Source organism: Leptonychotes weddellii, chromosome 8 (assembly GCF_054177405.1).
Source record: "Leptonychotes weddellii isolate Sample4059 chromosome 8, ASM5417740v2, whole genome shotgun sequence".
NCBI classification, from domain to species: domain Eukaryota; kingdom Metazoa; phylum Chordata; class Mammalia; order Carnivora; family Phocidae; genus Leptonychotes; species Leptonychotes weddellii.
The window spans coordinates 16,304,922-16,329,420 of record NC_138376.1 but is presented as its reverse complement, the minus strand read 5'-3'; the positions used below and the strand labels follow the sequence as shown (position 1 = coordinate 16,329,420).

Below are 24,499 nucleotides of genomic sequence, written 5' to 3'. Positions count from 1 at the left end.
TCTTACTTCAGATAACAAATGAAACTAAGGCACTTAGTAAATAAATGGTGCCTTTAAAAAGAAAAGAAAAAAAATACACAAGTCAGAATAGCTTAGTATTTCTAAAAACGGCTTTATTAATATTTATGGGTAGGTAGGAAGTTGTACACACAACCTTGCCTTTTCACCTCCGTTACTGTACTGGATCACTGGGTCCAGGTGGTGCCCAGGGTCAGATTACTGCAGGCCTGAATCCTTATCACATGGTTACTAATGGGGCAGGGGCTTAGTCTAGTCTTTCTGAGTCAATGAATCTCTTCCCCGTTTTTTCTTTGTATGTGTATATGGAGAAAGACAGACATGGCAGTTTTAAATGAGCCACTCATTCTATGGGAAGCACTTCTCAGTAAAACTCCGTTTACAAATCATGAGATGTAAGAATGTCTTAAAATATTTTTCACATACTTGAGATACAAAAACGTTGAAAGCCGCTTCTTGTATATGAATTGGATCTTCCTGTATACGTAAATTAGAGCTCTACTTACTGTACCTTTTTGTAATGATGTTTAGAATTTTAATTGACATAATCAGAAGACGATGGTGTTTCTCGTACATGTTACTTCAGTTCGCTTGACTTTTTTTTAACTTTTGAGGATAAAATCAAATAGAGTGAAAGATTGAAATACTGTGTGTAGTTATTTAACACAAACTTAATTTGTTTTTGATGCAAAATAGGCTAATGTATACCATGCTAGCACAGCAAATGGAGAGAGCAGAGCCATCAAAATTTACAAAACTTCTATTTTGGTGTTCAAAGATCGGGATAAGTATGTAAGTGGGGAATTCAGGTGAGTTCAGATTCTTTTTCCAGTTGGCCTAATTTCTATATCCTAAAATAAAAACTGGAATAATGGAATGATGGGAATAACAAATATTTTTCTCATTCAAGATTTCGTCATGGCTATTGTAAAGGAAACCCCAGAAAAATGGTGAAAACTTGGGCAGAAAAAGAAATGAGGAACTTAATCAGGTGACTGTCTGGGGCGTGGGGCTGTGCTGTGTCTGACATACTGGCCCCCGCTCCTTCCTGCTGGCATATCCCAGGGTGGTTCTGTCCGAAGGTGGGCACTCGTAGTGCTGCTCATTTCCGTTAGATCTGCTGAGGTGCGCGGAAATGGCACATTCCTGGACAAATAAGAACTACCTTGTTTTCTCTGTTTTGAGAACCCATTACGGAAAAATTCACATTTATTCAGCAAGGCTGGGTCATTCCAAGCACCTTGGAAGCCATGTGAAAGCATTTAAAATTTATACCGAGGATGATAGGGGGCTAATGCAAGATTTTAAGCAGGGAAATACACAATCAGGTTTTGAGACTGATGTGTCATTTTTTATAGGCATTGGAGTTTTAGACGATTTTGTTAGGACCTAAACTCTATCATAGTTTCCTTTTCAGATTTCAGTCCAGTCTTGGACATACTTATACGTTCTTTGTGCTGACACTTTTATATCAGGTGAGGGCAACTTACTTAGCTGAGATCAAGTGTTTCAAAAATTTGAAGTTTTTTTTTTTCTCTTTCGAGTACCTTTTAACATTTTATCTGCTGTGCATTGGTGACATACGTTGGATATTTTAGTATTAAATACTTGTTTTGAAAGTCCTTTTGAAATCTTCTTGTGTTCAGTTAGCTATTAGGTATGAGTCCAACTGGTTTTTTGTTTTTTGGTTTTTTTGTAAGTAAACTACACCCTGTGTGGGCGGGGCTCTACCTCACGACCCGAGGGTCAAGAGTCATGTGCTCTACCCACTGAGCCAGCCAGGCACCCTGAGTCCAACTGTTTTATTAATCATTGTTGAGGCTAATCAACTCAGAAGACATAACTGCTGTAGTTCATCAGTTCTGAGATGCACATTGCACAGTTTAACATCTCTGGAATGGGACTGAGTGTTAGAGGCTATGAGATATAGATGAATTGCCAGTGTTTTGCGGTTCTTGGTTGTGCATCTTGGTGCCACTTAAAATCTCTGCGGTCTTCAAGTTTATGAAATACAGTAATACAATTGAGATGTGTTGATGCTGTTTCCTAACAGCCATATTAATCTTGTGTTCTGTAGCCGTTGTGATTTGTTTTACATGTTGTGTCACCTTTTCATTTGTCCTTTTGTCTTTTTGAATACCACAGACTAAACACAGCACAGATCCCATGCCCAGAACCTGTCCTGCTGAGAAGTCATGTTCTTGTCATGGGCTTCATTGGTAAAGATGACATGTGAGTATGTAGAAGGCCTAATAATTACATGCTCAGAAGTATATATTTTTTTCTTTTGTTTTTAAAAAAAAAATCCCTCAAACTAGTGTTTATTTTGGAGCATTTCTGTTGTTTCTAACGTAAAATAAGACACTTAACATTCCACGTTGAAGCTTATCTTTTAAATTACAAAGTGTATGCTCTGCCCGTAGAATCACATGACTTTAGTCTTCAGTTCCTTTGGATTCTCAGAGCAACAATAAGACAAGTCTCAGAATCATCATGAGGCTTAAGCCTGCAATCAACCCAGCTGGCATGATTTTCTTTGATCTCTTATACCTCACACCCATTATGGTGGCCAGGAAGAAAGCTGTAAACAGTGACAGTCAGAAGTATATTTTTAAGTGCTTCAAATTATCTGACCTACAACTATTTGCCATTTAAATAGCTCCTTTCATCTTGGAATGTTTTTTGTGAATCTTTTCCACTGTACTCGTGCAGAGTTACTCATTTATTTTACCTTTTTAAGTCTCAAAGTGCTTCAGAATAACAAAGTTCACCCTGTTTTGAGGAATGTTTTATACAGTAAGCTGGGAGAACACCTGTTTCTTGACAACTTTTTGATTGGTACATCTATAGTGACCCAGTTGCCCAGTGATAAGTTGTTGAAAAGAAGTCCATGTAGCAATGTGTAGTATAAAGCAAGAAAACTTGTTCTGGGGCATTTTATCTTAGTTCATTTTATTTGTATTAAAGGCCAGCGCCACTGTTGAAAAACGTCCAGTTATCAGAATCTAAGGCTCGGGAGTTATATCTGCAGGTCATCCAGTACATGAGAAGAATGTATCAAGATGCCAGACTTGTCCATGCAGATCTCAGTGAATTTAACATGCTGTGAGTGTGTTTTGTCCCTTGGGAACCTCCTGTACAGCGTTTCATGTCCTTTAAAAAAATAAAATCCCAATCCAAGAAGTCATTTTTATTTTTATTTTATTTTTTGCTTTTTTATTTTTTAATTTATTTGAGAGAGAGAAACAGAGATGGCGAGAGCACGAGCGGGGAGGAGAGGGAGAAGCAGACTCCCCACTGAGCAGGGAGCCCGACGCGGGGCTCGAGCCCAGGACCCTGGGATCATGACCTGAGCCAAGGGCAGATGCTTAACCAACTGAGCCACCCAGGCAACCCCAAGAAGTCATTTTTAAATTCTAAAGATTTAAAGTTGGCCTCCACATGGTCATGGTATAGGATGTGTTCTGTGCTTGTGGTGGCCTTAGTCACAGAACTGCCTATCTGATCATTAACAGAGTTCTCAGACTTTGGAAATCTTCTCAGTTTTCATCTCTTGCTAGTCAAAGTGGCCTCTTATCCTTACCCACCTTGTTCGTTCTATTGGTCATTTCGCTTGCTCTTAAGATAGAATTTTTTTAAACAACAAAACGCAGGAAAGTAGAATCCAAGTCCCTGCGTGTCTGGCCCACAGGTACCATAGTGGAGGTGTGTACATCATTGACGTTTCTCAGTCCGTAGAGCATGACCACCCACATGCCTTGGAGTTCTTGAGAAAGGACTGTGCCAATGTCAACGGTGAGTGGAAATTGGAATTTCCTACCGGCTTGTTTGTGTCTGTTGGTTCTGCACTCTGGTAAGCTGTTGATGTCAAATCTTGGCACTAAATCTTTTGATGTAGTGATACTTCTACCATTTGCTGGGAGATGGTGTATTTTTATTCATCTCTTTGTTTCTTCGTAACATAGTTGGAGTAACAACTTTTTCCCTCCTAAGGCTGTGCTGCGTTTTCCTTTCAACAGATTTCTTTTTGAAGCACAGCGTTGCTGTGATGACTGTGCGGGAACTCTTTGAATTTGTCACAGATCCGTCCATTACACAGGAGAACATGGACGCTTACCTCTCAAAGGTGAGATGGGGCGAGGAAAAGAAAGAACAGAAAATAGTAGTAATCTGCACTTACGTGCTGCTTCTCAGGGACTCCAATTGCTCAGTGTATGTTCGTTTCAACAGCTTCCTGAGACCTCCTGATTTCACACATAGGGAATCAAAAATACAGTAAAAAGCCAATGGGAATGAGAGACGATGGACTCTGAAAAACAAACTGAGGGTTCTAGAGGGGAGGAGGGTGGGAGGATGGGTTAGCCTGGTGATGGGTATTAAAGAGGGCGTGTTCTGCATGGAGCACTGGGTGTTATGCACAAACAATGAATCATGGAACACTACATCTAAAACTAATGATGTAATGTATGGGGATTAACATAACAATAAAAAAATTAAAAAAAAAAAGCCAATGGGAAATCCAGGTTTCTTGACTTGAAGCATTGGGCAAGATTACATAGACTGCCATAGACCTGTTTGGCTTCTGGTCTTTCCCTTGTTTCTCAGAGGCCTTTTTGAGTCACAGAACTTTTGCACGTGTGGTAAAATGCACATAGCGTAAAACTCACCATTGTAACCACGTGTAAGTGTACGTTCGCTGGCATTACGTATATTCACACTGTTTTGCAGCCGTCACCAACGTCCATCTCCAGAACTTTCTCATCCTGTAAAATACAAACTCCGTACCCATTAAACATTAACTCCCCATTTCTCCCCACCCCCAGCCTGTTCTGCTTTCTCTCTGTGATGTTGCCTACTGTAGGTACCTCACATAAGTGGAATCATGCTGTTTTTTTCTTTTTCTGGCCACTTGTTTCCCTTAGCATAATGTCCTCAAGATTCTTTCATGGAGCACAAACACATCCTGGGCATCCATTCATCTGTGAATGGACACTTGGGGTGCTTCTACCTCTTGGATGTTGGTGAATCATGCTGCTTTGAACGTGGGTGCACAAATCTCTCTTCAAGACCCTGCTTTCAGTTCCTTTGGGTGTATACCCAAAAGTGGAATTGTGCATTATATAGTAATTCTGCTTTTAATTTTTTGAGGAACTACCATACTGTTCTTCTTAGTGGTGAAACCGTTTTACATTCCCACCCAACACTGCAGAGGGTGCCAGTTTCTCCACATACATCCTCACCATTTTCTGTTTTTTTGTGTTGGTTTTTTCTTTTTTTGGAGTAGCTATCCTAACAGGTGTGAGGTGGTGTCTCATGGTTTTGATTTGCATTTCCTTGATGATGAGTGATGTTGAGCATCTTTTCGTGTGCTTGTTGGCTACGTTAGAGCTCCATTCAGAAAACTTTCTCAAGGAGAAATCGCGCAGAAATCATTGTTTCTGCAGGTGTATTTTCCAGATCATGTGAGCCTGTAGTAGAAGTGGTCTTACTACCTCACTTGTCATTAAGTTCTTTTCTTTTTTTTTTTAAGTAGTCTCCACACTGAGCAGGGCTTGAACTCACAACCCTGAGATCAAGACCCGAGCTGAAATCAAGAGTCAGATGTTTAACCGACTGAGCCACCCAGGCGCTCCTGTTGTTAAGTTCTTTTTAATGTTGTCAGCCTCTCCTGGACCATGAGCCCACACGGGTCAGGAGGTTTAGTCTTGTATTGCCGTTACCTAATCGGTACCTGGCACATACTAAGCAATTACATATATTAATTGAATAAATACATACCGTTTTTATTCTTAAATTTTTTAGCACTAATTTTAGTGTCTGAATGTAAAACAAAGAACCCTAGTACCACAACTCTTTCCTTTTTTCTATGTATCCTAGTAGAGAACAAATCTCCAGTTTTCCAAGCCAAAAGACTCTTGTAGAATCTTTGTCACCTTAGTTGCAGTCACGGTTTGCTCAAAGAGATTTCTTTGGTGGTTTATTTTTCTGCAGCATTAGAGACACATGCTCAAAATTAGAGGACAATCCCCCTTTCCTCTTTGATTCCCTTCATTGCTGAAGAATTAAAGGGTGGTTCTTCCATTCTTTGGGTCTCAGTTTTCCTTTAGTAAATATTTTTGCTAATCATTTAAAAATTAGGGAAAGTAGGGTCTTGAGTTCAAGTCCCACTTAAAAACAATTAGGAGCACCTGGGTGGCTCAGTCGGTTGAGCCTTCGGCTCAGGTCATGATCCCAGGGTCCTGGGATCGAGGCCCACATCGGGCTCCTTGCTCAGTGGGGCGTCTGCTTCTCCCTCTACCTCTGCCCCTCCCCCTGCTCGTGCTCTCTCTCTCTGTCTCTCTCAAATAAGTAAAATCTTTAAAAAAAAAAAAAAAATTAAGGAGAGTAGTTTTACTCTTGAGGAAAGGGGTAGGGATTCCCCAAGGCTAAATGGTTTGATTTATACTGTTACTTTTGAGCTGATAGCAGCCTTTTTGGTGAGATCTGACAGAGCTAACCTGTGTCATTGGAGGCCTCAGAATCCTTTTTTCAGAAGTGTAGACGTGATACCGATAAAGGTGAGAGCAGGTTTATACTAAAATTGAGAAATGGATGCATCTTCTGTAGGTTGAATATAAAGGAAAGTAACTTTTGATTTCTTTCCAAGGCCATGGAAATAGCATCTCAAAGGACCAAGGAAGAAAGGTCCAGCCAAGATCATGTGGACGAAGAGGTAAGATGTATTATCTTTCCACAGCCGTAGGAAACACTTTGAGTTTTTGTTTTTTTAAGGGCATACGAGGTCACCAACTTGATTTTAAGAGAGAAGCAGTTTTCAGATGATGAGAATATTTCCTTTTACATCATTTAACTGAGCCAAATGGGATAAATTACATTTCATTACATCATTCCACTCAGCAACCTATTAGCCCATTGTCCTAGATGGAGAGCTTTACTTACTTATTTGCAGAATAGTTCATGCGCAGTATTGTATTACTTTCAGATGTGCAACACGGTGATTCAGCATTTATGTACATTACTGAATAGTCACCACACTAAGTCTAGTTACCATCTGTCACCATACATAGTTACTATAATGTTATTGACTATATTTCCTATGCTGTATTTTATATATGTGTGATTAATTCATTTTAAAACTGTAAGTTCATACCTCTAATCCCCTTCTGATTCCCCCATCCTCTCCCCATCGGGCAACCACCAGTTTGTTCTCTGTATTTATGAGTCTATTTCTGTTTTGTTAGTTCATTTGTTTTGTTTTTATAGAGTCCACATATAAGTGAAATCATACAGTATTTATCTTTCTCGGTCTTATTTCACTAAGCATAATACCTTTGAGGTCCATCCATGTTGTCACAAATGGCAAGATTTCACTCTTTTAAGGCTGAGTAATATTTTATTGTGTGTTTGTGTGTGTGTGTGTGTGTATATATATATATATATATATATATATATATATATATACATTTTCTTTATTAATGGGCATTTATGCTTCTTCCGTATTTTGGCTCTTGTAAATAATACTACAGTGAACATAGTGGTGCATGTATCTCTTCAAATTAGTATTTCTGTTTTGTTTGGATAAATACCCAGAAGTAGAATTGCTGAATTTTGTGGTATTTCTATTTTTAATTTTTTGAGGAACCTCCATACATTTTTCCATAGTGGCTGCACCATTTTGCATTCCCACCAGCAGTGTATGGGGGTTCTCTTTTCTCTACATCTTTGCCAACACTTACTTCTTTTTGATACTAGCCATTCTGACTGGTGTGAGGAGATCTCTCATTGTGGTTTAGATTTGTATCTCTACGGTGATGCTGAGCATGTTTTCATGGGAGTGTTGGCCATCTGTATGTCTTTGGAAAAATCCCTATTCGGGTCCTCTCATTTTTTAATCAGATTGTTTTTTGTTGGTGGTGAGTTTTACGAGTTCCTTATATTTTGTGGATATTAACCGCCTATCAGATACATCATTTGCAAATATCTTCTCCCACTCAGCAGGCTGTCTTTTTGTTGATGGTTTTGTTTCCTGTGAAAAGGTTTTTAGTTTGATGTAGTCCCCATTTGCTTATTTTTGCTTTTGTTGCCCTTGCCTGAGGAGAAAGATCCAAAAAAATACTGCTAAGACTGTATTTAAGTTTACTGCCTTTTTCTTTTAGGAATTTTAAAGTTTTAGGTCTTACATTTAGGTTTTTGCTCTGTCGTGAGTTTATTTTTATGTATGGTAAGATAGTGGTTCAGTTTCATTCTTTTGCATGTGGCTGTCCAGTTTTCCCAATACCATTTATTGAAGAGACTGTCCTTTCCCTGTTATATATTCGTATCTCCTTTGTTGTAAATTAATTGACCTTATATGCGTGGGTTTATTTCTGGGCTCTTTATTCTGTTCCATTGATCTATGTGTCTGTTTTTGTGCTAGTGCTGTACTGTTTTGATTATTATAGCTTTGTAGTGTAATTTGAAATTTAGGGCATATAATGCTTTAGATAGAGAACATTTTTAAAGAACCTATTGAAACATTATTCAAGAAGGGAAAACCCATCTCAGTTCACAAATGTGAATTTTTAAATGATTTAAATGTTGATTTTGGTACCATTGTAGACTTTAAATATGTGTGGTGAAAAAGAAAATTATTTTAATCTTGGGGATTAGTGTATTTTTTAAAGATTTATTTATTTGTTTGAGAGAGGGAAAGAACAAGTAGGAGGGGCAAAGGGAGAGGGAGAGAGAATCTCAAGCAGACTCGACACTAAGCACAGACCCCGACTTGGGGTTCAGTCTCGGGACCCTGAGATCACTCCCTGAGTCGAAACCAAGAGTTGGTCTCTCAACTGATTGCGCCACACAGGCCCCCCCATAGTAGACTTTTAATCAAAAATTCTCAGAGCTATTAGTGTGATGGATGAATATAAGGCACCCTATATTTATCAGCAGTTCTGAATCCTTTTCACCATAGCACAGGGTAGATAATATTTCCATGTAAGAACATGTTCCTTTGTAAGGCCTAGCCGGGGGCAGTACTTGCTAACTGCAACTCCATTCCTTTCTTTCCCACTCAGAAAAGCTTTCTGGAATGCAAACAAGGGGAAAGTGGGGACTTCAAATCATTTCACATTTTATCGTTAGTAACAGAGTCCTTTTGGGATCCGCACAGCAACACCAGTGTGTGCAGAGCCTGGCTGAGGATCCGTGCTGTAGATGACGGCAGAGTCTTCGGACGTGGTGGGTGTGAGATGCTCAGGGAATGAGAGAAGCATGTGAATAACTCTTTTGATTTTCTTTTCCTCTGTGTCTGTTAGGTGTTTAAGAGAGCATATATTCCTAGAACCTTGAATGAAGTAAAAAACTATGAAAGGGATATGGATATAATGATGAAATTGAAGGAAGAAGATATGGCCATGAATGCCCAACAAGACAATGTGAGTAGCTTGGTTTGTATATAACAAGCAAGTTTATAGAGGAAGCTACTGTCCCAAACCTGCCATCTTGAATGTTGGCTTCTAATCTTCTGAGATAGCTGATTCCCTTTGCATTAATATGTCTTCTGCGCACATTGGATGTAAAGGGAATTCACTGGTATTTGTGAAAGAAAATGGCACATTTGAGTCCAATAGACTATAGTTGCAGAAAATGGAAGATTTGTGTAAAGTCTGGGCTGTAAATGGTTATTACACTAGGTCCATTAACATACATATTTCAAGGTCTGGAACATTTCTTTCTGTGAAAAGGCCAGATAGTAAATATTTTAGACTTTGCAGGCAAAGAAGCAAAATGGAGGCTATTATGTAGGTCATTATAAAATAAGAAAAAGAAAAATTCCCCAAGTTTTTATTGAAGAAATTAAAAGCCCTTTAATAATAATTGATACAGCTTTTCATGATTCCTAATAATGAGAGAAGAATGGAGTTATTTTGGGGAGAATACATTCCATTTAATTGAGAATCACAGTTAAGAGTTTTCTCTTATAAAATTGGTGGCAAAGGTTCATTTGTAAAAACCATCAGGCTGTGGGTGGGTTGTGGGCCAGAGTTTGCTAATGCCTGTGTGCTCGGGGGGCAAGAATAATACCTATGCTATAAACTTTCTGTGTTAACCAGGGGGTAAGTTTTAGGCACCTCTTAATAATCACAGAAGATTATTAGCCCACAGTGTTCTTTCATAATATTACAATGTGTGTTTGTCACTGCTTAGCTTTATGTTGATTCTTCTTTTCGTCTTTTTGGTAATAAGATTCTGTACCAGACCGTTACAGGATTGAAGAAAGATCTGTCTGGAGTTCAGAAGGTATGAGAACTTGTGTTGATGTTCATTTACGTGAATACTCTTTTGAAGCCTATAAAACCTACTTTATACTAGAATTAAACTAACAATATTATTACTAGTATAGATATTTCCGAAGTTTTTGGGCATTTTCAGAAATGCCCGATTTGTGTTCACTTTTTTTAGCCATAAGACTGAAATACAGGAATTTGTGGTTTATTTCTGTCAGTTGTTCTGTTGTTCTTGCTGAGGCATTGATGCTTTTTATATCCTGGTCTTTATGAAATTATTAATGATAACCAGGTGTTTCTTGGTGTTTTTACAGTTAAAAAAAACAACAAGGGAATCTGGTCTCATACTGGTATAAAACCTGTTGCAGGGCGCCTGGGTGGCTCAGTCGTTAAGTGTCTGCCTTCGGCTCAGGTCATGATCCCAGGGTCCTGGGATCGAGTCCCGCATCGGGCTCCCTGCTCAGCGGGGAGCCTGCTTCTCCCTCTGCCTCTCTCTGTCTGTCTCTTATGAATAAATAAAATCTTTAAAAAAAAACCTGTTGCAGAGCAGTCTCACAGGTTTAGCAGTTTTATAGTTCTGGCTTCCTGTAGTGTTTTTTCTTGTTTTGTTTTACATTTTTAGAATGGTGTGGATTAATTCTAACGTAAGCAAAAATAAAGGCAGTTCTTACTTATTTTAATGTTTTATTTTGTTTTTAAAGTAGGTTCCATGCGGGGCGTCTAAGTGGTTCAGTCACTGTCTCTCTCTCTCTCCTCCAAATAAATACATAAAATTAAAAAAAAAAAATAATAAAGTCGGCTGCACACCCTGCGTGGAGCCCAACTTGGGACTTGAACTGACCTGAGATCGAAAGTCAGACATTTAACTGACTCAGCCACCTAGGCATCCCTATTTGGATGTTCTTAATTAAAGGCTTAAATGTGAAGGATCATAGTTTGCTTTTTGAAATTTTACTGTGTCTTTGTTTTTGGAAGAATTGAATTAGGAAAACTCACATGTTCAGTATGTGTTACATATAGTACGTGTTATAGGGCAGTTGTGCCTTGAGTTCCAGCACATGAAGATTTTGTGAAAACTGGCTAGAAAACCTTTTTGTACAATTGCCTTTTAAAGATATTTTTTCTTATAAAAAGAAAACCTCTTGTTTTTTATTTTTTAAAAGATTTTTTATTTATTATTTGAGTGAGTGAGAGAGAGAGAGGACGAGAGGGAGGAGGGTCAGAGGGAGAAGCAGATTCCTCACTGAGCAGGGAGCCTGATGCGGGACTCGATCCTGGAACTCCAGGATCATGACCTGAGCCGAAGGCAGCCACTCAATCAACTGAGCCACCCAGGCACCCAAAACCTCTTGGTTTTTATTTTTTTGTTTTTATTTTATTTATTTATTTATTTTTAAAGATTTTATTTATTCATTTGAGAGAGAGAGAATGAGAGACAGAGAGCATGAGAAGGAGGAGGGTCAGAAGGAGAAGCAGACTCCCCACTGAGCAGGGAGCCCGATGTGGGACTCGATCCCAGGACTCCAGGATCATGCCCTGTGCCGAAGGCGGTCGCTTAACCAACTGAGCCACCCAGGCGCCCCCAAAACCTCTTGTTTTTAAACAATGCTTCATGCTGCTTTAAAAACTGCTAAACTTCGGCGGGAGGGGGGAAGCACCAATTTCTCTTGTTTAAATATTGTTTTCCCTCTTGATTGGACTAATAGTAAGTATTGCTTGACATTCAATTCATAAGAAAATAGCTGTGAAGTTATCCAAATCAATCTTTATTTTTTACTTCTATCTGTATTTCTCCTTCCAAATCCAGCTTGGTTCTGTCAGTGATCTGGGTCACCCAGTGAAGCCACAGTTCCTTCATTTGGGTGTGTTCTGGAGCCTCACTCGATGCCCTGCTTCCACGCTTCCTCCCTGATGTTGATTCTGTTGTTCTCAATGTTTCAGTACAGGATGTAGTTGTTCACCGTATACGTGCAAGGCTGAAAAATCTGAATTCTACCATTATCACATTTAACAATAGGTGACTAAGTGGTTATAGAATAGCTTTTGTAATATTTTCAAGGTTCCTGCACTTCTAGAAAATCAGGCTAAGGAAAAGGCTTGTTCTGATTCAGAAGATGCTGGAAGCTCTGAGTGTTCTGACATAGACTCAGAAGAGCAGAGAGAACAGGCCTGCTCCAGGAAACCCACTGCTGACGTTGAAGTTGATAAAAAGGTGAGCCGAGAACTCAAATTCCCTTGTTCTTCAGCATGGTAGCAAAGCCAGTTTCGTTTCTCATTTACTAGATTATGATGGCTGAAAAGATTATTGATCAGTAAGTACTTCTAGTTGTAGTGCTAGTTTCTAAGTGTGAACTTTGCCTTTGGAGGTCACATTGTGTAGAGATTGGGCTTCTGTTAGGAGCTCCCTGGGCACTGCCTAGAGAGAGGACACACTGAATTCATCGATTAGAAATGATTGTCATTCACTTGAAACACAATTGATGTTGGAGTTGTCCCATGGTGAAATACTGAAAGGCCATTTCATAGGGGATTTGCAACTCAGTCGGTGTTTCCAGAATCTAAAAGACTTATTCCACTCCTAGCCATCAGCATAAGAGACGAATGATACATGATTGCTGTGTAAATGTTACTGTTCATTCTTAGCTTAAGCCTTTAATCCTTACAATGTTCAGGGCCCTAAGACTTCTGAGAGACATACCCAAGCTAATGCACACATTTTCTGTCTTTGTCTACTGCAAATATTTTGTCTTTCCAACCTGTATTTCTGTTAGAATATGAAACTTGTGAAGAAAAGTAGTTGCAAACATTTAATAGTCCTCCCAGTTATTTCTGTTTGGCACTCTTCAAATTTCTATTAAGAAACCGTAAAGACAAATTTGGAACCAAATTGCACCACCACATCCTAATCATTTTCATCTTTTCCTGTTATACTCACTTTTGTCCTTTCACATATGTTTTCTTACTTAGTTGTAATAGTAAAATGAATACTCGGAATGAAATCTGCAGGTTCCTTTATTTTTGTTTTTGTTTTACAGGAAAGAAAAAAGATGGTCAAGGAAGCCCAGAGAGAGAAAAGAAAAAACAAAATTCCGAAGCATGTGAAAAAAAGGAAGGAGAAGACAGCCAAGATGAAAAAGGGCAAATAGAACCAGAACTCGAGACATAGAGTAATCTTCCATCAGTCGCTTTTCCCGCCTGCGCGGTGAGCTGCGCCTGGAAGGGGTTCTCACGGCAGTGTCGTGAACACGGGCTCACGTGTGCTCACGTGTTCTTGTGTAATTATGTAACAAGCTCTAAGCTCTCCCCGTCTAGATGCACTCACTGCCTCTGGGTGGTATTGACAGAGGATTTATTTAAACTACTATTTTAATGAAGAACTTTATACAGTTTTATTTTTATATATATTTTTTTCTCCTGCAATATGTTTTTCGAAGCATCATAAATGTTTAAATGTGACCAACATCCATAGTCTTTATGTAAGTGTAAAGGCACTTTGGACAGACTTGGGTAGATTGTTTTTGCTTTGCTCGTACATGCCAGAGACCCATCTGAAATCATTTGATCCTAGGGCCGCTGTTTCTGTGGAAGGGAGTTTTGTTTCTAAGAGAATTCATTTGGTGGTTGATTCAGTAATCATCTACTGCGACTGTTCTGTGTGCATTGCTGCTCATTTGGGATGCACTTACTCTTCATCTTTGTTACTCTTGAGTGAAGACATCGCAGTTTATAAGCTATTTCACATTCAGCTATTTGGCCTATTCTGTTCATTCATCGAATATTTGAGTGTGTTAGGTGCTAGGGATACAGCAGTAAACAAAACTGAAAAATTACCACGTTCAGGTACTTTACATTTTGAAAGCAAGACATTAAACTAATAAATAAAAATGTATCAGTAGGTGGTAAATTCTGTGGTGAGAAATAATGCAGAACAAAGAGAATGCCTGGGGAGGTGGGAGTTTGCCGTTGAAAAACAGGCCACACCGAGCAGCTACATTTGAGCAAATACTTGAAGAATGGGAGTCAGGTATGTATCAGGAGAGAAGAGTATTCCAGTCAAAGCAAACAGCAAGTGTGAAGGCCCTGAGGCAGAAGTGTGCCTGGAATGTTCCAGAAACAAGAGGCTCCCATGACCAAGAAAGAGATTACATGGTGCTAGGCTATTAGAGGATTTTGAGCAGAGGAATGATATGATCTGACTTGTGTTTTGGAGGGATCTCGCTCTCTGGCCTCCGTAGAGACCTGAGTAGGAAGCGAGGGTGGGAGACCAGGGGGGAAGTTACTGTAGTAACCCACGTGGGAGCTGGTGATGGGTCTGTCTAGCATGGTGGCAGCGGACATGGAGAGAGAGGTGGGATTCTAGTTTAACACAGTGGAGTGAACTGGATGTGCTAAGGGAATATGTGAGGTGTATGACAAAGTGAGGGATGGCTTCAGGGTTTATGACCCAAGCACTTGAGACTGTTGCACTTGCCACTTCCCATGTTGGGAAGGAATGTGACTGGAGCAGGATTGGGGGTAAGCTTCCATTGCAACAAAGCACAAAAGTCAAAAGAAATGATAAATTTTTAATTTTTCTTACCATATATTTTATATTGGAAATACCTGTTTTAGCCCTTGCATCAGAAAAAATTGCTATAAATAAACTTAGTTTCCCTGAAACTGAGGCTTGAACCTGGTGGTTTGAGGGTTGGTGGGCTATTGCGGGGGGGGGGGGGGCAGTCAGCTGAGCTTTTAAAATACTAGGTCACATGTATTATGTTCATACTCTCCTCTCCTCCTGACTTTAAAAAGTTCCAAATGCAAAATGTGATTTCAATGAAATACAACAGTAGCCCCTCTAAAATATTCTACAGTTAGCCAGAGAGAAACAAACAGATTTAGCAATCCTGTACACGTTTGGGGATTTTATCTTCAGGATCTTCCCTTTCTCATACGTGTTTGGTCTTACTCTCGCACAAGGTGTGTTTAGGGGGTCAAGCTCCTCAGTGCTGTCTTTTGCTGAATCTAATGCAATTACAAAGTCTGGAATCAATTTCTCTTGGGCAGAAGTCATGTCAGTAAGATGATAACAGGGACAATACATTCTCATTGGCATTGCTGCCGGGAGGAAGTGGCTTGTAAGATGCCAAAATTTGGGACTGTCGGGGGATTTTAATTTGAGGAACATTCTTCTGGTAACTGTCTTGCTGATAGGCCGTCTCCTTGTTTGGATTCTGGGCTGCACGCCGTACGGACTCGTAACCTGCTTATATTGCTGGCAAACTTGTCTGAAACCATATTTCCCCACTCGTGTCTTTCTCACCGGAAGGCTTGGAAGAAGGAGCCCTGTTCTTAGGCAAACTTAGAGGACTATTTGCTGACTTTGGTTGCAGTTGAATTTTGAGTGTTGACAGGTTTGAAGTGCCCAGGGATTCACTATTGGTTGTACAGTTACTTTCCATTTGGAGAGGTGGGGTTTGGGTTTTGACTTGAAGGCTGAGATATAACTGTCACTAGATGTATCTGATTTCCTGTCCTATTTTGTTGATATTTAATCCTTCCAAATAATGTAAGGATTTCTGTTTACTGTGAGAAGTTGGGATCCTTTCTTTGAAGCACAAAATTAGAGCTGTCTTCTGTGCTGCTGTAGTTGTCCTTCTTCCTTTGATAAAGCAGTTTGGGAACAGAACTTCCACCTGCCCAGGTGCCCCAGCGTTTGAGCCTGGCCTTGCAGTGAAGAGACACGGACCAAATGGGAACCGGGGTTCTAGGCTGGCATCAGGTTTTCTTCAGCTTTATCTCTGCTTGATGAAGATGGACTCAAGAGGTTGGAAAACTCTATGGTTTGGTACTAAGTTGTTTGAGACCATCTCTTCTTTTCGTGAATGTTCTATTGAATTCGGTGCAAGTGGCTTGCTGTTTCTTGGTAACAGGCCCATCCTGTTTTGTGGCTGTGATCTCATTAATCTTTTGGCTCAGAAAATGAAGAGTTGGAAAAAAAAATTCTTCTAGAAGCTGGTAAAAGTTCAGTTTAAGGATAACTCAAATGTCATGGGCTCCAAGTGAGGACATTAAAATCCTTTCATTTTCAAAAAGCTTGACAGGTTTTCTATTTTTAGTTGTACACATAGTAAGTAGAGACCATGCCCATTCAGAGCTCTACCTTGATTTCTGGGGGTTACTTTTTGATGATGAAAGAGTTGCACGGATCAGCACCTCCTCAAAGTTTAGTTTCCTGGAAAGGTGTTTTGTGACCACATCAGATGGACACGGTTTACAACCATGGGTAATCATAAAGCAAGAGCTCTTTATTTTTTGTCTCTCGAATTGGATTAAGTTATCACACTCCCTACATTTTGGTAGCAGTTTTTAACTTGCATAGCCTTTGAGTTTGTGTTGCCTGCCTTCGGCTTAGGTCGTGATCCCAGGGTCCCCCTGCTCAGCGGGGAGCCTGCTGCTCCCTCTGCTTGTGTGCTCTCTCTCTCTGACAAATAAATAAATAAAATCTTTAAAAAAAAAAAAAAAAACTGTCCCAGGGGAAATGGTAGTACAGGGTATCAAATCATTTAAGCTAGTTTCCAAAGGAGAAGATGCCTTTCTTGCATCTGTGTCCTCCAGAGATCTCAGTTCCCAGTTGACAGTGTTGTGGAAACCTTTGGACTTGAATTTTGGAGAACCAGAACTTGAATTGGTGGAATTCTTGGCTGGTTTTGGCTTTCCTTCATTTTCTGTATCACTCCACATCCTGCTTTGAGTGTTGGCAGGCCATGATTATGATGTCATATCGTATCTGTCCTACAGCTAGACTAATCACACAGCCATAAAATCCTTGTCCTCAGGTTTTTTTTTTTTTCCAGAATAGTAAGAGGGTCATTTAATGTGTGAGCAGAGCTATCTCTAGCTCTCTAGAGAGGTTTCCATGTGTCAGTGCTACTTGATAGTTTTGTTTAAAGGCTGATCAACTTCATCGTCTTTGGGTGAAATTTTAGCCTTTACAAATCCTGTATGTGAACGTCATGGGGTTCTAGATTTGTCAGTGAAAAAGTGGTAGGTCCTTGGTGGGGCCAGAAAATTGTTGGAGTCAGGATGCTGGAGTGCAGAAGCTGGAAAGACAGAGGAGGTCAGAGAATGGGATATTTAAGGTCATGCTCTTGGAGGGTTGCCCTTCGTGTAATATCTGAGGCGCAGCCATGGGTGTGAGGGGCCATGGGAAGGGAGCAGACAAAAGCACTGAAGGCTGGAAGGTCAAGGAGCTGAGACCAGGGCTTGGCAGGGCCATCTGTGTTAGGACAGGCCTCGTTTTAGGGCGTCAGTAAGGGCCCTGCTTGAATCTTCAGGGAGAGAAGGAAAGTGGGCCAGGGAGGGGCTGGCATCGAAGCCTGCCACCTGGAGGGGAAGTGAGCGGTGTCCGAGGACATGAGGTTAATGGGGGCAGGGCAAGCAGTGCCCTCAGGAGAGCCGGGGTTTAAATGGGCTAAGGAAAAGGGGACCCTCAGAGGAGACGCCGAGGACACAAGGCTTTTTGCTGGTGTCTGACCAGGGGTTCCGAAAGGCCCTGCGGGAATGTTTCAGGACTTAGAAAGGTGGGAAGGGGTCTGTTTGAGCTCAGGTGCAGGCCCCTTGGTGGCGTTGGTGGCTTCAGTTCTCAGAACCTGGTGCCATTAAGTAGGCAAATGCCATGACTGCGGGGGGGATGGTAGCAGTACCTACCTCACAGAGTTCGTGTGAAGGATGCTGAGGAGAGCGGCAGGCAGCTTGGTGAGGCGGGTGCCCACTGCTCAGCCCCTGAAAGGGGACAGGCCGGCACGTGGGTGCTTCTGGTGCGGTGCAGGGGGAAGCACACACAACCACCTGTGAACCACCTTGCCTCCTGCACAAGCCACCGAACCCAAATGCAGGTAGCCTCCAGATGTGATCAGCAGTGACAGGAATACACCGCTCACAGGGACGGGATAGTTGAGGCTGGGAGGAATCGGTCAGCCGAATCCGAGTCAGAAGTTCGGTTAGGGAAAAAGGAAGAGCTGTCGCAAACCGTGAAAGCAGTCTAAGAGACACGTGTCCCAATGCTGGGGACTTCGTTTGGATCCCAATTAGTCCAAACCAGTTGTAAAAAGATGGACTTTTTGGGATGCCTGCGTGGCTCAGTTGGTTAAGCATCTGCCTTTGGCTCAGGTCATGATCCCAGAGTCCTGGGATCGAGTCCCGTGTCGGGCTCCTTGCTCATCGGGGAATCTGCCTCTCCCTCTGCCTCTCTCTTCTATCTCTGGTGAATGAATGGATGAATGAATGAATGGATAAATAAATAAATAAAATTTTTTAAAAAATGGATTTTTTTTGTTAGACAAACAAAAAAATTTAAAATGGAGTAGATATTAGATGATAGGAAGGAATTGTAATTTTATTGGATACGATAGTGGTATTGTTCCATTTTAAAAATTGTGGTCCATATGGACTAAAGTCTTTATGCATCTAACAAATAGGATGTCTGGGATTGCTTGAAAATACTCCATCTTTATCCCCATCCTTACAGTAGATGAAACAAGATCAGCAGAACATTAATAATTACCAAAGCTGAGTAATGGGTGCGTATGGATTCATTGTATTATATTTCGATGTATAAAAGTTCCCATAAGAAAAAGCATTTTTTTTTAATGAGTTAAAATATGTCACAGTGTTTGTCACATAGTAGTAGTGTCTGTATATTTGTCTTACTATTTTTAAGTAACCTTTTTTTTTTTTGCCTAGGCATCAAGGTTCAGTCATGTGGGCCAAAAAGGTAGGTAGGTCTAGGCAGAATCGTAATGCCTACTGGTGCTGGCCTCGCTTGGTGTCACTTGAAATGACCTTTTGGCTCCGAAATTCAGATGCTATTAGTAGGATGCAGTTAGAGAACCTGTATATTGAACAAAGGCTGGTGGAAGTTTTAGTTCTGCCAAACCCGATTCTTGTTGTAAAATATGATGCCATCTTCTGAGTGCCCTGTCCTAACCCGTCTGTTTGGAATTGCGATCTGCCCCCTTCCCTCCGGCCCCTACATGCCTGTACTACCTTGACTCTACATTGTTTTTCAAGAGCTCCTCTAACTAACTTACGTATTGAATTTACTTATGTATGTATCGTGTGTCTTCGCTCCCAAACTCTGACTAGAATGTAAGCTTCGTGAGGACAAGGATTTTTACCTTTGTTCAGTTTTTTATCCCAGCACCTAACATGCTGTCTGAAAGAGAGTAAATAATAAATATATGTGATTAATAGGTTGTGTTTCTTAAAAAAAAAAAAAATGAGGGTATTACATCAATTCGCACCCCTCATGTTCATAACAGTGAAAAGTAGGAGTTGATGTGGACTCATCTGTACTCTCTCTAGCCCTCCCCTGACCAGTGGCGTCCATTTTAAGGTGGCTGACCTGAGCTTTGTGTGTAGGCCACATCACTGCCCCCGCAGCACTCAAGCCAATGGAACTGATGGGTTTTAAACTAGATTGTTATTTTGATTTTGACCATGTGAGACCATTTGACCATTTTCCAAAGTGCTCAATCCCAAATCACCATAATGTATGACAGTGGGAGTCTTTGAAACTAAGGCTTAGGATTCACACAGTTTGCCATCTTTTCCCAAATATAGACTTAGATTTTTTAAGATAAATTTATCTTATTTATATTTGTGAGAGAGAGCGAGAGAGAACATGCAGGAGTGGTGGGGAGGGGCAGAGGGAGCAGCAGACTCCCCACTGAACAGGGGACTTGATGTGGGACTCAATGCAGGACTCGATCCCAGGACCCCAGGATCATGACCTGAGCTGAAGGCAGATGCTTAACTGACTGAGCCACCCAAGTGCTCGATAAATTTATCTTAAAAGGTGGTTCTGAGTGTAAACAAGACCCCTGCTTACTTGAGAGGCTGACAAACTTCCACGGTGAAGCACCATCCTGATCCTTTTCTTCAAAACGGCATAAAACAGTATACTAGCCACAGGACATTGGCATGCTTGTTAACTATGTATTTGGTCTTGCCCAGCCTGGTTTATCATTAAATGATACCAGTGTTGGCAATAGTATTGGGAGCTTGTCTCCTGTTGCCCCACCATGTAAACATCATCAAGGCTTGCTCGAGGGGAACCCTCTCTTGGCTGGGGAAAGGGTGAGTCACTTTCCTTTGGGGGGAAATTTTTCATCTGTAGATTCAAAGAGTCAGACCAGGTAGTCATAAGATTTCTTCTTCACAATTCCATTATTTTAAAAAGTGTAGCAGATCAGTGACTGAGAAAAGACCTTTCAAAGCCAAGGGACCAGACTAGAATGACATCTCTTAAAAGAGTTTGTTTATTAAAGATACAATCAATGGGTTAAGGTGCCAGTTACCACAAGGCAAGTTTGCTCTTTATATGAATCATAAGGCATCTTTTTCTTACTGTGTGCCATTTTAATTTCATGATCGGAATTCTGTTCATTGTCCCTGCAATAACGTTTGCTCCTCTAGAGGGAGGTGTGCTCTTGAATTCTGATTATTAACTTGTTCTGTAAGTTGCATGAATGGCCGTTAGGCTGATGATTGCCAGAACTTTCAGATTGTACAGGATGCACAGGATTAGTCAACTTTATGTTCCCCTTCAAGAAGGATTAAATGAACCGATCTTGTTGATAGCCGGTGCATGTTTGGTGGCTGAGTTTTGAATCAGTCCTCTTAAAGAACTGAGGAAATAGCTCCTCGGTAACATTTTTCCAGAAGTTGTAGCTCCTTTAATCAGGAGTTGCTTTACTTTTAAAACAGCACACATGCTTCAAGAAAATAGTAACAATCACACAAAAACAGACTCCTGAAGAGCCTTAGACTGGGAGTCTGGCATGCTATGAACTTGCTAGAGACTCACTTTCTCCTTCTGGGCCTCAGCTTTCCTATCTATAAAATGAAGATATTGGAGTGATGAGGACTCTGAGCTCTAGAGCTGCCGTCTGCGGTCACCACTGGCCACGTATGACTGTTGGGCCCTTGCAGTGTGGCTGGGCGGGATTGTAAGTGCAAAATACACACTGAATCTTGAAGACTAGGTATAAAAAAAAAAGAATAAAGTAACCTGGTAACTTCTTAATATTGATTACACGTTGAAATGCTAATATTTTGCATGCAGTAGCCCCCTGGCCCCACACCCGTGGTTCCGGTCACCTGCGGTCAACCATGGGCCAGAAGCAGATGATCCTCCTTTTCCGACACATCCTCAGAAAGTCAGTAGTAGCTTAGCACTGGGTCACAGTGCCTGAGTCATTCACCTCCCTTCCTCCCCTCATGTGACATTTTATCATCAAACGTTATCCCAATAAGAAGGGGAATATAGTACGGTAAGATATTTTGAGAGAGAGAGAGAAACCACATTCACATAACTTCTTTTACAGCATGTTATCATTGTTCTATATTATTATTGTTAATCTCTTAATGTATCTAATTTATAAATTAAACTATCATATGCATGTATGTATAGGAAAAAAGGAATACCTACAGAGTTCGGTACTATCCATGGTTTCAGGCATCCACTGGGGGTCTTGGAATGTCTTCCCCGTGGATGCAGCATGGGGGGACTATAGTATATTGGGTTGAAGAAAATATATTAAAATTAATTTCACCTATATTTTGTGGGGTAGAAAATTTTAAATTGTGGATGTGAATATGTGGTGTGTAGGACAGAGCAACCTACAAGGAAAGGAATGACCAAGGGACTCCCCCAAATTTGTCAAAATCAATCTTCTAGAAGATATTTTTAAAATTCCATATTCAGGAATATTTATTATGTCTGAAGAAAAAATTGCCATTCCATTTGGTTTAAATATAGATAATATATATAATGCGTGAGGGGAAAATGGGACTAACTAATAAATGAATAATACAAGGAGGCATTAAATACTTGTTTTTTTCCTCACAGTATTTTGTTAGCTTGTTAGTTTGCGCCTCAAACTTTCCTACTGCAGGTACTCATTGGGACAGAAGAACATGGCCCCAAGCTGCTTTCCACGCCACTGCCTGGCATGACATTTTCAAATCTCTTGTTTTAGCTTAAAAAAAAAAATCCGTGTGAATTTTGTATTCTACTTCATACTAAATTCCTGCTAAAAACTTTTTTGAAAGTTTTAAATGATAATCAAGTAATATTAATGCTCCAGGAGGTCATTCCCTGTATTTAACTTGAGGTTCCCTTGTGGACCATCATAATTGTATTTTGAAGTCTGTTGTTGCTAGTGAGGACTGTGGCAGGATCTTTGCTTGAAAACTGTAGGATAATAGTATCCATTATATTGCAGTAAGGGTTAAATGAGATAAAATGCAGATAAGTCCTTTAGCACACAATAAATGTTTATTAAGAAAAAATAAGTATTGGTTACTTTTCTCATTTGGTTCCTAAAAGGTGCGCATTCCGTGTAAAATGAAGGATTAGAGGCTAAAGGATTTTTCTTGGAAAATGGAAGCCATATTAGGAGAGCATACATGAAGTTATAGCACTGTATCAAGACTCCTCATGTGTAGGATACCTGCTACATTCTTAGTTTTGTTCATCTTTTGCAGGTGTTGGTAGATGGCCACGTGCTATAACTGAGAAAGTCCCAGATTTGAATTAAGAAACTGAGTTCTAGTCTAGGACCTAATATTCCTCCTTATTTTATTTAGAATTTATACCCCATCTATGAAGAATTTCGAAATGGTTTCAGTCAGTAAGGAGCATATGCAGTATTATCAATAAAAAGAGCAAAGCCATTTGGAGGAAGGGAGAAGTTACTACAGCAAAAACCTATGGGCAGATAGATACCTGTTGCCCAGCTGAATCTCCCCAGCTGTTGGGCAAAGGATCAGCGAGCTTGGGGAAGTCATTTGACATAAGCTCTTGTCTTCCTCAGCTCCAGAATGAGGAGCACCAGGTGGACCAGGTGATTGCTACGGCTCTTGCATTCCTAAGCATAGCACTTGCAAAGTCAGACAAATTCTGACGGGTTCAAACACCACCCCCGGTGTTTATCAGTGGGATGAACAAACTGAACTTTTCTGAACTCGTTCCTTTATCTGAAATGAAGATGGTAAGAAAATCAAAAGTGGTGTCAGGGAAATTCCAACGCTTGACTCTTAGGAAGTGATCGCTGCTGGTTTCCCCGGAAGAATTCTAGGAAGTTCGAATGCAAGTTGACTTGCGGTGCCACAGTTTTGCTCTGGTACCCTCTTCCAAAATGAATATTTTACTTTACGAACAGGATAATTTGAAACTTCAAAACCAAGAACTCCAGAGCCAGTGGTCATGGAGTCCATGGCACAGCCCTCAAAGGAAGGGGGATCGCCGAGGAAATGACCTTCACCACCAGCACTGCTTCTGGGAATGTGTTTTTAAGAGCAGATGCAGGATTTTATTTCAGTTGAGGTGGAGGGCAGTGGAATGCCCGAAGGGGTGTGGTGGGAAGTGAGAAATGTGCAGAGCAGGGAGGGTGGAGAAGTGCAAAAGCCAAACTTACTGACTTCACAGTTTTACTTGGGGTCGGCCCTGACCTCCTTTAAAACAGGGGGAGGAGTCGGTTAATTAACTTTCGGGACCTGCTCATCCTGTTAGGAAACCACTCCCTCTGTGGGGCATGGGATCCCAGCATGTGCTGCTCCTGGGCTAAGGCGGAGCTGCTTCGGGAAGCTTGTGCCCACACCTAGCACCTGGCTAGGAGAAGCTGGCCTTCCCAGTGGGGTGAAGGAGCCCCTGCTCATCCCAGAGGGTGGGCTGTAGGGCTGAGGCTGTGAAATCAGCTGAGCAGTGGACGTCACTCCACCTCGGGAACCCAGAGCCCCTCTGGGCATGTGGGCCAGGTTGTAATGAGGATTCTCCAGTAGAGCTGTGGGTTGGGTTCTTTTGGTTGGTTTTCGTTTTTGCTTTTTGGCTGTTCAGTTTGGGTCATGGCCGCTTTATGGCACATCTAGTTACTCAGCTTAGTGGATGGTGGAAAGCCACCTTCCATCCTGCTTCTCCAGTTAAGGAGCAAGTACACATTATGGGTGCTGCCTTACATTTAGCCTGTGCCTGCCAGGGAAGAAAGCGTCCTCACCAAAAAAGCAGTGAGCAGTCCTGAGCATTGGCTGGATTCACCCTCCCAGCAGCTCTCAGAGATACTTTAGACCTTGGGGAGTGGGTCTGAGTCCCTGGGATGGGCCAGAGTGGGCTTAAATGTTCTTCCTGCCTCTGAAGTCCGAGGATGGGCCACAAAGAGCAGATTCTCTGG

General features: G+C 41.0%; 1 protein-coding gene across 2 annotated transcripts in view; it reads left to right on the top strand.

Moving 5' to 3' along the window:
• Positions 1-22,149, top strand: part of RIOK1 (RIO kinase 1) — a 32,941-nt gene extending 10,792 nt beyond the window's left edge. Inside the window, exons 7-17 of one of the 2 annotated variants that reach the window (XM_081827723.1) lie at positions 715-827; positions 929-1,009; positions 2,164-2,250; positions 2,986-3,123; positions 3,710-3,813; positions 4,038-4,144; positions 6,665-6,730; positions 9,315-9,434; positions 10,246-10,299; positions 12,346-12,498; positions 13,322-22,149. In XM_081827723.1, coding sequence (XP_081683849.1) covers positions 715-827; positions 929-1,009; positions 2,164-2,250; positions 2,986-3,123; positions 3,710-3,813; positions 4,038-4,144; positions 6,665-6,730; positions 9,315-9,434; positions 10,246-10,299; positions 12,346-12,498; positions 13,322-13,432 — 1,134 coding nt within the window. In that variant the 3' untranslated portion in view covers positions 13,433-22,149. Of the gene's footprint in view, positions 1-714; positions 828-928; positions 1,010-2,163; positions 2,251-2,985; positions 3,124-3,709; positions 3,814-4,037; positions 4,145-6,664; positions 6,731-9,314; positions 9,435-10,245; positions 10,300-12,093; positions 12,500-13,321 lie in introns of those variants that run through there. The other variant, XM_081827724.1, reaches the window with a different exon arrangement.
• Positions 22,150-24,499: the final 2,350 nt, after the last annotated feature.